The following is a 13,520-nucleotide window of genomic DNA, read 5'->3' on the forward strand; positions in this document are numbered from 1 at the left end:
AACCAGAACCAAGTATCAAATTGAAAATATATATGGTGAAGTTAAATGTTTGTAGTTTTCTTTTATTACACATAGAAATTACAGAACGTTTGGGATCCGTCCGAACCCAAACGTTTGGCTTTTAACTCCTGGTGGCTGGAGAACATGGATACAGTTACAGGCAGCCATCTTCTCCAGCCACCGGAAATGTCCGGGATGGGGTAGACCCAAACTTACAGCAAGATGGCTCATCTCTAGCAATCAGCAACTTTTCTTACCAACGTAATGTCTCTAGACGCCGCGGCTGCGCTCATGTGTAGACTCGGCTGCCGGACTGAGCTACTGCAGTCTAATGCACGGGCAAATGTACCTACAGAACTGGAGGACAGGAAGAATTAAAAAAAAAAAAAAAAAACTTACATTAATTAACCCCTTCATGAGCGAGGTAATTGGTGCCCGGATGTCCGGGTCAAGTTAATGCAATGTTCCTCCCCGCCTTCTAAGAGCTATAGCGCTTTTATTTTTCCACCTATAGGGCTGGCTGAGGTGTCATTTTTTGCGCCATGATCTCTAGTTTTTATTAATATCATATTGGTGTAACAGAAAAATTTTGATCACTTTTTAATTTTTTTCTGATATATATTTTAATAAAATCAGCAATCCTGGTGTGTTTTTCCCCCCTCGTTTACCGTGCGGGAACAATAATGGTATATTTTAACAGTGGTCCCAATCACTCAGTGACAGAAGCTTGTTCTGTCACTGAGTACCTTAAACACCGCAATCGCTATAGATCGCGGCTTTTAAAGGGGTTAATGAGACGCAGGTGCAGGATTGCTGCTGGCTCTTATTACCCTCAGATCCAGGGACACTGATGTGTGCAGGACCACTCTCACTGAAGCGCTCCCGCACACATCAGTAAGGCCCTCAAGTCAGGAACGTATATATACATTCCTACTGCACGGGGTATTTATACACGGATTACTGACGGGAAGGGGTTACAAAACAAACACTAAAATATTAATTTTGTACAGCTAGTACAATATATATTACTAGAAATCTAGCTCCAATCACTATGGCCGAAGGTTATATTATGTCAACACATTTACTTCATCTTAACAGCAAATTCAGAACATAGCACAAAAGGAAATGGAAAAATAAAGCGTGAAGCGCTGCGCAGCTAGAACGCAAATATTCTGCTTGACAAGAGGCCCGATGTCAGATGGAAAAGTCACCAGATCACAATTCATCTGACTGCAATTAATTGGGGAGTGCTTCCTCCTATCAGGGAAGGGGAAGCTGCCGCCCTCCAGCTGTTCCAAAACTAAAATTCCCATCATATCTGAAAAGGAATGATGGTTATTGTAGTCTTGCAGAAGCAGGGGGAGCACAGGTTCCCAATCTCTGTCCTACTGTATCCTGCAAAGCAGTGAGGCTCAGGGGTATGTTTACTCTAATATGTCACCCGCAGATATAGGAAAAAAATCCATGGAGGAGGAAAGTTATAGACTGTGGACACGGTTGTGATATTGACTCCTAAAGAATACTTTTGACAGTGATAATCACCTTTACCTCTTTAGTATACTGAAAATTGAATATAATGAAATAAAAAAAATATATATATATATAAATAATCTCACTTCTTACCGTGCTACTACTAAAAATTGATCTATCTGTTTATCCGTAAGGGGGTTGCTTGCCTCCCACACTTTCGTCTCTAGGAAAGCTTGGTCTCTACCATCTTCTACACCTGTAAAGAATTAGTGTTAAAACTATTGAAAAAAAAAATGCGGTGTTAAAAAATACACAAACTTTAATGTTTGCTAGCCTCAAATTTACATCCGATTTGCATTATTAGTTTTATGGTGGGAAAAAAAATCTTTTGAACTTGCCAGGAACTTTTATTACAGGTTGGGGGGGTGTCACTGGGCCATGGCAGCCAGAGCTGGGACACTTTATTTACAGAGGAGAGTGTGACTTGTAACACATTAGACCTGGCTTGTACAAACTTCAAAGGATGAGCAGAGAGACATCTTGTTTGATTAGTAGTGATAGCCATCATCCTTTTGAAGGGGAAACTCCTGAGGTTCTGACCTTATTATAATTTGCTTAAACCAGTGTAATACCAGGAGCTACAATGTTTCTGTAACTCCCATTAACCTCTATGGAGGTTGCATATACCAGCGTATAACCAGCCATGTTGGCTTTCAGTCTCCTACTCACCTCCAGTGGCCAAAAACAGGTCAGAGGAGGAGTCTGGGACAACTCTCAATCCTGGAACAGGGAAGGCCATACCTGCAGCTATCAGATATTTATGGAGTATGGAATATATGTCCCAGACAGGAATATTCCTTTGGGGTAGCTTCACACACAAACACACACACACCGGATCGCAGCGGATTTTATGCTGCAGATCTGCAGCAGATTTGATCTTAATAACTGAACACAGCATCAAATCTACTACGTATCCTGTAGAGAACCATCTCTATGAGAATACATACTCGTAGCAGGATTGACATGTTAGTTAACCCCCCAGTGGCCGGAGCATACATCACCTGCTCCCCGCTCCGGCTTGCATCGGGGGTTCCCGGCATCTGCTCATCACGCTCAGCCAATCATTGCGCTGCCCCACCATAGCCACCAATTGGCTGAGTGGGACGTCCTGCCGAGAACCCCCGAAGCAGGTGATGTGTGCAATGGGTGGAGGGGGGTTAACTTACATACACACAGCGTGATGTCAATCCAGCTGCGAGTATGTATTCTCATAGGGATGAGCTGACACTGGATCCACAGCGGATTTCACTGAGTGTGAAGGCACCCTTAAACAAATTTCCCCAAGTTCTGCAAAATACTAGACTTACTGGTATAAACACAAACTGCAGCGCTACAAAAACATGGGCACTTTCTTCCAGAGACAGCCCCACTCTTGTCTCCAGTTTGGGTGCAGATTTTGCAGCTCAGTTCCATTGAAGTAAATGGAGCTTAATTACAAACCGCACCTGAATTAGAGACAAGAGTCGTGTTGTCTCTGGAAGAAAGCGGCCATGTTTTTGTAGTGCTGGATAACCTCTTTAAGACGTGGATGTCAAATGAGAACCATGGAAAATGTATAGGACTCAGTCTATTAGAAGCCATCAGTACCTTCTTCTAGCAGGTCTGTAATGTCAGCTTGGTATCTGTTGCCCACACGGATTTCTCCTTTATCTGCCAGGAGTGTTTTCTGCTGAGGGTCATATACTAAGGAGTAAAAAAAGAAATCCTATAGGGGGAAAAGAAAAGGAAGTATAAGAATAAGACAAAGTAATCCTGCAAAATATAAAAAGCTTACAATATAACCATCAATTCCCTGTACAATTACTAGTGGAGCCCACTTGTCCCCTCGAGTAGCACTTCAGAAGATCAATAAGGACTGGGCCTATTGTGGCCTTGGGAATGGAAGCACTTGCCCATTCTTTTCATTGTCACAAGCCAGGAGCGATAACTGGTTTATAATCCTTCATTGATGTGGTTGTACAAGGGTGTTTTCTTTCCATGGGGTGAGTATTTTTAATGGAACCAGTTTAATTGTTGCTTAGTTATTAATAACCTTTATTCTACTTCTATCTACTTACATTTTTGTGCTTAAAAAGGGTACTCCAGCTAGTTTTTTCCCCCTTTTCAAATCAACTAATGCCAGAAAGTTATATAAATTTGTAATTTACTTCAATCAAAAAAAATTTCATACTGAGTACTTCTCAGTTGCTGTATGTGCTGCAGGAAGTGATGTATTCTCTCCAGTATGACACAGTGCTCTCTGCTGCCACCTCTGTCAGGTACTGTCCAGAGCAGGAGGTTTTCTATACGGATTTGCTGCTACTCTGGACAGTACATGACATGGACAGAGGTGGCAGCAGAAAGCACTGTGTTGGACCGGAAAGAAAGTTGTATGAGGCCTGCTTGTTTGCAGGGTAATATCTAGCATTTGTTGTTACAACTTAGGGAAATGTGGGACTTATAAAAGAACTTTTTTCCCCCTTTTTTTTTTTTTGGTGGGGGGGGGGGGGGGGGGGGGGGTTTACCATAGTAACCATCCTTCCGCTTCATAACCACCTAGATGCAGCAGCTGTTATTGACCATGGCATCTAAGGAGTTAAAAATCCCAGATGAAACATTTACAGCAGTCCAGTCAGCTTAGCAGTGACGGACGGTCGGGCTCCTGGCGTTGATCGTACAGGAATAGGACTAGAGGATATTCCACACAACATAAAAACAAGAGCAAAGCTAAAAACATAAAACCTGTACAATGAACCTACTGACATTACTAACCTCTCTTTCCAAGTAAGATTTTAAGGACTCTGTTTCATTTAACAGCGTAACGCTGCATTTGCCCCTAAGAATTGAGAAAATTACGACATTCATTTACAGAAATACAAGAACTTTACAAGCATTTGTAACACACGTATTTAAGTCTACTATAAAAGATGGCATAAACTGCTGCGGCGCCCACTAATCAAAAGAAAGGGGGTCTCCTGTCTCCCTGCAAGCCAGCAGTGGAAAACAATGTGCAATACAACAGTGGTCAACACTATAGGAAAATGATGTACTCCGCCATCTCCGTCAGTCCCAGGGAAAGTAAACAGAGCAGCCGCCAGCATGCACGTATGATCACTAGAGAACCTTTAGCGCACACTCTGGTTTGTCAGAATCAGAGCGTTCCACATTTGATTACCGGTGGCTGAAGTTGGATGCAGTCCTTGGGAGTTCTAGAAAACATGGATACAAACTGGATACAAACATAGGCTGTATCCACCTTTTCCAGGCAGCCTTAGGGCTGCATCCAACTTCTTCAGCCACCGGCGGTAATGAATGCCGCATAAGGCTGCTTATCTGGAATGATCATGGCTCCATTCACACACAGGTGTCCTGTGTATACAGCTCCTGCATTGGCCATGTGGAACCCTATATAGCTCACACAGCTGCAATCATAATTATTGGACTATTCACATTGTTCTCGTTTGTTCTTTTATGTTTGCAAATCACCCTAATTTTTTATGGGAAGGTAATAGGGTTTAATAATTTTGACTGCAGCGGTAAGTATTAGATCCAATGGTGTAGAAAGTGGCCAGGGGAATAGACTATAGTTAAACCTCATCCTCCTTAAAGGGCTACCCTAGCGGTGCAATAGTTTATATATGTTGCAGTGAAATGATAGAATCTGGGATTTGAACAATTCCCAGGAAATGATGCAATGACCACGCCATTCCATCATTTCCCTAGGCAATTGATCAAATCACTGACCCCTTTCAGGGAAATTATGGAATGAACTCTATCATTTCCCCCTGAGACATAGAATTCGCTTACCGTATTGCCTCTCTGCTCCCCCCGGCCTGTCAACTCTGCTCCCTGTCCGCCTCTGCTCCCCGTTCTGCTTGTTTCCCCTGCTATCCGCCTCCCGCTCCCCCGGCCTGTCCGCCCCCGCACACCTGTCTAGGGGTGTGCCGCTCCGCTCCCCATCCCGCCCTGCGACAGGCCCCCTGCTCCACCGGCCCGTCCGCCCCACCCTGCGACACGCCTCCTGCTCCCCCGGCCCGTGTGCCCCACGACACGCCTCCTGCTCCCCCAGCCCGTTTGACTCCAGTCCGCCCCGCCCTGCGATACACCTCATGCTTCCCGTCCACCTCGCCCTCTGACACGCCTCCTGTTCCCCAGGCCGGTCCGCGACACGCCTCCTGCTCCCCCAGCCCGTCCGCTCTTCTCCCCCGCTCCAATGCTGTATCCCTGCTGGGAGGTGTGCCGCTTTGCTCCCCAACCGCCCCGCCGCTGTATGCGTGCCACTATGCTCCCCCGTCCGCCCCGCCAACATATGCCTGCCGGGGAGGTATGCCACTCTTCTCCCCCGTCAGCCTCCGCCGCCAAACAGAGCCGGGCGACTCCTCGATCGTTCATTCCATCATTTCCCTAGGGAAATGATGGAACGGCGCGTTCATTTTCATCATTTGATCAAATCCCTGGATTCTATCATTTCACTGAAACACATATATTGCTGCCATTTCTACATAGCTGGAATGTTATACTGAGGATCTAGCGCCTCTACATTTTGACCATAGAGTCCTCCACGTCAGTGAATGGAGTCTCACTCACCTTATGTGCGTTGCTGGTAAGGACTCCAGCTGCCGAGATAGAAAAAGCTCTCTGTGCCGTAACTGGTGCTTTAATTTTTCGGGTAAATCCACCATTTCTGGATTTTCCATTTCTTCTTCCATTTCCCCTGAAGTAAATACAAATATAAATCAACAATTCTGGAAAACAAACTGTTGCAGTTGGTGTACACCAGACACTAATAAGGTTATAGAAGTACTGTGCAGGTTGTTAGGGTCACAAGGACACCATGGGTGTGGGGGTGGGGGTATTTGTTGTCTTTGTGTAGGTTTCAGCATAAAATTAAAGAGTCATTTATAAAAAATAACTATTGAAGTGTCATAAGACCTCCCTGCTGAGACCTGCTGTGATCAGGATACATAGCCAGGGAGAAAGCGCAGCAGCCAGCATGATCCACTCCCCAGTTATATCTCCTGACTAATTCTGATGACTGTGGAATCAGTGAGGAGCAGGGAAGTGGATCGCGCTGCTGCCACGCTCTCTCCCGGCTAGATCTCCTGATCACAGTGGGTCTCGGCAGTGATGCCTGTTATTTTTAATGCCAGTGGCTCTTCAATGTTGCTGGTGGGATTAGTCATATGAATGATCCCAGTTCCGGATAGGGATTAGGGATCTGATCACAGGCCACGCTTCCAGCGCTCACATGATCAGCACAATGAATTGGTGTCTGAATAGCATACGCAGGTGTGCAGCGTGTAGACTTGAGATTTGTGCATAAGATTCTGCAATGTAACGGGAGGGAAACCAGTGATGAATCTGCTGCAAATCCACAAGAAACCTGCCACCTTGTGAATTTTATACATTGGTTTCCAACATAGTCTGCTTTATGTAAACATCATACATGCCTGTGACTAGAGACCATAGTGTGACGGATTATATGAAGGAGAGAACGGGAATGAAAAAAAGGCTGGAAAAAAAAGTATGTGCGGCTCTGATGAAGACGACAGATAATACAGCAGAAAGATCTCCCCTTCTACTGAAGTATCGTCTGCTGGTAAAGATATACAGTCAGGCATCTCATATGTCTTTGTGGAGCAGAGCACATCCAGTTATCTTCTAGAAAGCAGATACTGTCAGATGTGTGACCCTACAACCTAGAATACGGCAACACACACAAACCGCCTTACCAGTGTGTAAAGCCATCCTATAGGATGAGCAGCGGCAACCAGACACCAAGCAAAAACTGCATACATTACATTGATGTTTGCACAAACCATAAAGCCACTTTTAGCCTTCGCTAAATTACAGTCAGCAGCAGCTTCCGCGAAGAACATCTGCAGCAACTAAAGCTCAATACAAGTCAAAGGGACTTAAGACCCCAACAAACATTGCAGAAAGCAAATATGTGGATTTTGGGGCTCCGCAGCTCAGGCCACATGACAGTATTTTGTGTCCCTATCTCTGCATTGACCTTCTTGCTGATCACTTGTCTGTGTCTTCTTTCTGCTCTAAAATTGCCTCATTTTATCGGTGGTCAGTGTTACCAAGGAGGGGATCATGGCAATTGGTCCCCATCTCCTGGCTGGGGTCCAATAGTAACTTCTATGATAACTGCACTGATCTCTAATAGAGATCAATGCAGTACATATGTCATGCACTGATTTATGACATCAGTGCTCAGTTACTATGGGCAGCTGGAGCCCATAGTAAACAACTAGTATTAACCTTGCTGGTCTGAAGCATGGATCGCCCTTCTACGATTGCATCATTATCCACCACAAGGTGATGGTGTTTTATAGTCATTTAAATGGCTGTTAGTTTTGACAGAGACATTTAAACTGTTAATTAGCTGGAACCCCCCCCCCCCATCAGGAAGCAGGGGTCTTTATGTTGTCCTGTAAAACTGACATGTTATCTGTGTTCTTCAAGTCAGTACGATTACAGCAACAGCCAGTATATATAGCTTTTATTTTACGGCTTTTCAAAAAAATTTTTGGGGAAAAAAAAAGTGTTACAAATTTTTCTATTTTGATCTGTATACCCTTTTAATTTTTTTGATCTATTGGGCTATTTCAGGCATACTTTTTTGAGATCTAATCTGTACTTTATATCAGTATCTTGCCTGCACATGTGACTTTTTGATCACTTTATTCTAGATGTGATGTGACCAAAAAACTGCAACTGTGCACCTTGGCGATCACGAATGTGATAATTTAGTAGCTCGAGCGATTCCGCAGGTGGCAACAACAAATGTTCATTTGGGCTGTAAGTATAACAGAGTGGCTTCCCCAGGGCCGCTTTAACCAGAGGGCCCATGGTGCACGTGCACCGGGCCCACTAGTTAAAGGGTCCCACCCTGAGCAGGGCCGGCCTTTGCTCTGTGCGACCATTGCGGTCACACAGGGCTCCGACCACCAGCCTGCCAGGGGGGTGCCATCGGGATGGGTAAGTTACCCATCCATGGCGCCCCCTGCAGGCCCTCCCCCCTGCGGCGCTCTGTACTGTAGCTATGAGCGCTCATAGGTACAGGCGGCAGCAGCGGCACTGACAGGTCGGGAGCCATTGGCTCCCTCCCTGTCAGACATCCTTGTGGCCGCAGGCAGTGCTTTGCCTGCGGTCACAAGAGGCCGCTTTCCCGCAGTGGTATCGGCGCTGAGTGACGTCACTCAGCACCGACACCGCGAGAGGGGAGAGCGGCCTCTTGTGACCGCAGGTAAAGCACTGCCTGCGGCCATAAGAGTGAGGTGAGGTGAGGTAAAGAGAAGAGGAACGTGCGGACCCAGGTGAGTATAAAGTGTTTTTTTTTTTTTTGTTACTTGCTATATGGGAGGGGGAAGCACAAAGGGGGGCTATATAATGGGGGGGCACACAGGAGGTATATTTAAACTGGGGGAGCACACAGTGACAGGGGGGATTATATAAAAGGGGGTATATATAACTGGGGGGGGCACACAGGGGGTATATATATAACTGGGGGGGCACACAGGGGGTATATATATAACTGGGGGGGCACACAGGGGGTATATATATATAACTGGGGGGCACACAGGGGTATATATATAACTGGGGGGGCACACAGGGGGTATATATATATAACTGGGGGGCACACAGGGGGTATATATATACTGCTGGGGGCAGCACCTAGTGGTCTATATACTACTGGGGGCAGTGCACAAGGGGTCTATATACTACTGGGGGCAGCACACAGCTCTATATACTACTGGGGGCAGCACAAGGGGTCTATATACTACTGGGGGCAGCACACAGCTCTATATACTACTGGGGGCAGCACACAGCTCTATATACTACTGGGGGCAGCACACAGCTCTATATACTACTGGGGGCAGCACACAGCTCTATATACTACTGGGGGCAGCACACAGCTCTATATACTACTGGGGGCAGCACACAGCTCTATATACTACTGGGGGCAGCACACAGCTCTATATACTACTGGGGGCAGCACACAGCTCTATATACTACTGGGGGCAGCACACAGCTTTCTATACTACTGGGGGCAGCACACGGGTCTATACTAACACTGGGGCTGCACAGAGGGGCCTATACTATATAGGGACCTTACTACTATATTGGGGCACAGAGCATACCAAATTATTAAGTGGGAGCACAGAGGGTTGTAACTATATAGGGGCACAGAGGGGGGTGACTACTGTATAGGGGTACAGGGGACCTTACTACTGTATGTGTTGGAGCCTAAAATGTTTCTCTGGCAGATTCTGAAGAGAAGATTCACAGCCGGGGGAAGACTTAAAAGGTGGCCCAGGCTGGATGGAGTGAAAGAAAAAGGTGAAAGACTCTGATCAGAGAAGACGCCCCATGTGAGTAAATGGATGTAACTGTTATAGGGTCTGTAGTGATAGTGGTCATGGTGTGGCGGTATTGTGTAATGGTATCATTGGTGATATCTTTATAAGGTTATAAGGTAACTACCGTATGTATTGGGGCTCCTAATACAGTGTGGGGGCATTCAGGGCATTATACTGTGTGTGGAGCTCCGATTCTGATAGCGCTGCAGTGGGGGGGCCCCACTCTTGAGGGTTGTGCACTGGGCCCACCAATGTATTAAAACAGCCCTGGGCTTCCCCCGATTGCACTACAGGTACCAATCCACCACACCAGAACACCATGGAAGGCATTTACAAACCATCTAAATGCCACTGTCCGTTTTGAAAGCAACGTCTAAATGGTTAACTAGCCGACAAATAAGCCTTAGGAATAGGAAGTAGAGTCATGTGCAGGGGAACGGATAATGCTATGTGGCGGAATATTCTCAGAAAAATGCTGTGATTCTTATTTGTTAACAAAAGGCTCTCTGGGCATTATAAAATGATGGCCTCTCTGCAGGATAGACCATCAATGTCTGATCGGCATGGTGCGGCTGCAGCTTCAGCACATACACATTTAATGAGACTACGTGGGACTGGGAACAGTGTGCCGTTCATTGTATAGTGGTGGCGCCAGGGTACTGCAGCTCAGCAGTACAATGAATGGTAAAGAGCTTCCGTAACGTTGTGCTGGAGCCACAGTTCACCTGAACAGCAGATCTGCATACCGCCCTTCAGACATTAATGGAAGACAGACTGCCATTCATGGATCAAAGCCAAAAAAAATTTCTGAGCCAAAGCCTGAAGAGGATTCAGAAGGAATAGGGACTTTACCTAGAGCAAGGACGGAGAACCTTGGTTCTCCAGCTGTTGCAAAACTACAATTCCCATCATGCCTGGACAGCCAAAGCTAAAGCTTTGGCTGTCCAGGCATGATGGGAGTTGTCGTTTTGCAACAGCTGAAAGGCCAAAGGTTTCCCCATCCCTGACCTAGAGAAAGGTAAATGTATCCATAATATAGACGCCAGATGACATGGTATAAATATAATGTACTTACTTGCATGTTTGTCTGCTAAAGAAATAAGCGTGCTGGATATATCTCTCCTTCTATAGAAACACACAACCTTTGCCTCCACATTTCCATTCGCAGTCTGTAGAAGAAAAGATATTCACAAGTCTATAACACGTCATTGTCAGGAGACATCTTTGGCTTATTCTATCTGATCTTTACGCGGAGTGTTGTGATCTGTGGAAAAGTTCTGCAAAGGAGGACAAAACGTATATACAAAACGATACTTGGGAAATGGCAACTGTGCTCGGGGTAAGATGATTTTTTTTTTTTGCATTCATCATGTTGTTCCTTTTTACTTTGCTGAGCTGTAGGAAGCCGCAGTACCAGGCTCAGCCAGTAAAGTACACGGCGCTGTGCCTGATGATGAAAAGGCTGCAGTTCTTGCCTGAGCAGCCTCAATCATCTGATCAGCGGGGGTGTTGGGAGTTGCACCCTCAATATACTAATGGCTTATCCCAGTTTAAGACAACTAGATACCAGACAATAAAGACATAACGCTAATGTCCTAGGCATCTGAAGAACTAAGCAACGACCTGTGCCACGCTTTATACAGCACCATAGAAATAGAGCGAGTCACTGACTGCTGGAACAGGTTGTGTTACATTGTCAGGTCTATGCATCTAAAACACATGCGGAAGATGCCGTTCTATCTCATATATATATATATAACACTATAACTCCTAATATCACACCAGAAAGCAGTCAGAATAAATATCCTGATAGGAGGCCAGTCCTCCTTATGTGGAGACCGTCTAATTTTAGATGTGTAATATAAATCCAGTATCTCATTATACAAGGATAGCATCACAATCTAAAAGGTCACCACTATGTAGATTAAGGGGTACCCGGCCATTCACGAAAGATGTTTGCAAAAACATTTGGGCAAATACCCTGAGCAATAAAGATAAAGATTGGCTGAGGAGGTGATCGTTGCCTTTCAGTATTTTCTCAAATCATCAGCTGCCGACTGCGCATCGCTCCGTGTAATACGAAGTTTGCCGTCAGCAGCCGATAATAGTATATAGGGAATAATAAAAATTTACTTTTAACCTGCTCCCTGGTAGACTCTTCCCAGCCGCTGCTGAAGCTTCTGTATCAGTCTCTGAAGTGACAGGCACTCCCTGAGACTGGACAGCGCCGCGGCCAGTGACTGGCAGATCCATCTGTTAGCGGCGGCTTTGATCAGCTGGGAAGAGGCAGGGGAACACTGACAGGTAAGTATACAGCATTATCTACTATATAAAGCAAGGGAGAAATATTTTTATAATATATATATATATATATATATATATATATATATATATATATATATATATATATATATATATAGATATATAGAGAGAGAGAGAGAGAGAGAGAGAGAGAGAGAGAGAGAGAGAGAGCGAGAGAGATTAAATATATATATAATATCTCTCTCTCTATCTCCTCTGCTGTCTAATAGTCGAGCCGTGTAATAGGCTCTGTAAGCGAGCGCTCATTATCAAACATATCAAAACTGTGTAATATCACGTGGATTCTGATTACAATAGAAAAAAAAAAAAAATGAATATAATGTCTCAGTATCTGTCTCTAATTAGAAATAAACAATGTCGGTAATCCATTGATGTGAAGCAGGTACCTTGTTGAGCTCTTCTATTCTTCTTATCAGGTACGGGTTGCTTGAAGAATTTTCAAAGTAAACATAATCTGAAATATACACGTGACACAAAGATCAATGAAGCCAGTCTACAGGAGAACAATAATATAATATATATATATATATATATATATATATATATATATATATATATATATATATATATATACACATACATATACACACACACACACCCCCCTCATATATAGATATATAGAAGTATATATACATCTTATATACAGGAGAACAATATATACACACACATCTCATATACAGGAGAACAATATATACATCTCATATACAGGAGAACAATAAGTACAGGTCATACAGGAGAATATATACACTGTATATACAAGAGAACAATATATGCATCTCATATAGAGGACAATATACATCTCTATACTAAGGATAACAGTGCTGCACATTCCAGCACAGCATTTGGCTCCGCAGCACGTCACATCCACTGCAGATGGTCGCATATTCTCTACACCATCGTCAACAAAACAAATTTGCTATGAAAAATCGCAGGTGATCTACGATGTTTGGTGGGAACTATTGATGGATGCTCAGCACATCTGCAGCAAATTCAACAGTCTACATGGGTGAATGGGGGAAGAGAAAAAAAAAAATTACATTTTTGGGGAAAAAAAATTGAAAATAAAAATTGTGCATATGTATTCACCCCTTTTGCTATGAAGCCCCTAAAAATGTTCTGGTGCAACCAATTTCCTTCAGAAGTCACCTGTGTGTAACCTAAGTGTCACATGGTCTGTAAGTATGTAGTATATACCGTCTCTTAAAGGCTGCAACACCATTAACCCTTCCCTCCTGGGCATATTTTAGTCTTTTCCTCCTCGGGTTTAAAAGGCCATGGCACTTGCATTTTTTCCCCTACAGACCCACATGTGTCCTT

General features: G+C 44.5%; 1 protein-coding gene across 7 annotated transcripts in view; it reads right to left on the reverse strand.

The window, feature by feature from the left end:
- Window positions 1–13,520, reverse strand: part of MTA1 (metastasis associated 1) — a 66,188-nt gene that overhangs the window by 37,018 nt on the left and 15,650 nt on the right. For all 7 annotated transcript variants that reach the window (XM_069950197.1, XM_069950196.1, XM_069950200.1 and 4 more), the window contains exons 2-8: window positions 12,590–12,657; window positions 10,957–11,050; window positions 6,097–6,223; window positions 4,282–4,345; window positions 3,118–3,235; window positions 1,624–1,726; window positions 258–357 (exon numbers count right to left, since the gene is read on the reverse strand). In XM_069950197.1, coding sequence (XP_069806298.1) covers window positions 258–357; window positions 1,624–1,726; window positions 3,118–3,235; window positions 4,282–4,345; window positions 6,097–6,223; window positions 10,957–11,050; window positions 12,590–12,657 — 674 coding nt within the window. The remainder of the gene's footprint in view (window positions 1–257; window positions 358–1,623; window positions 1,727–3,117; window positions 3,236–4,281; window positions 4,346–6,096; window positions 6,224–10,956; window positions 11,051–12,589; window positions 12,658–13,520) is intronic.

Source organism: Dendropsophus ebraccatus, chromosome 13 (assembly GCF_027789765.1).
Source record: "Dendropsophus ebraccatus isolate aDenEbr1 chromosome 13, aDenEbr1.pat, whole genome shotgun sequence".
Taxonomy (NCBI): domain Eukaryota; kingdom Metazoa; phylum Chordata; class Amphibia; order Anura; family Hylidae; genus Dendropsophus; species Dendropsophus ebraccatus.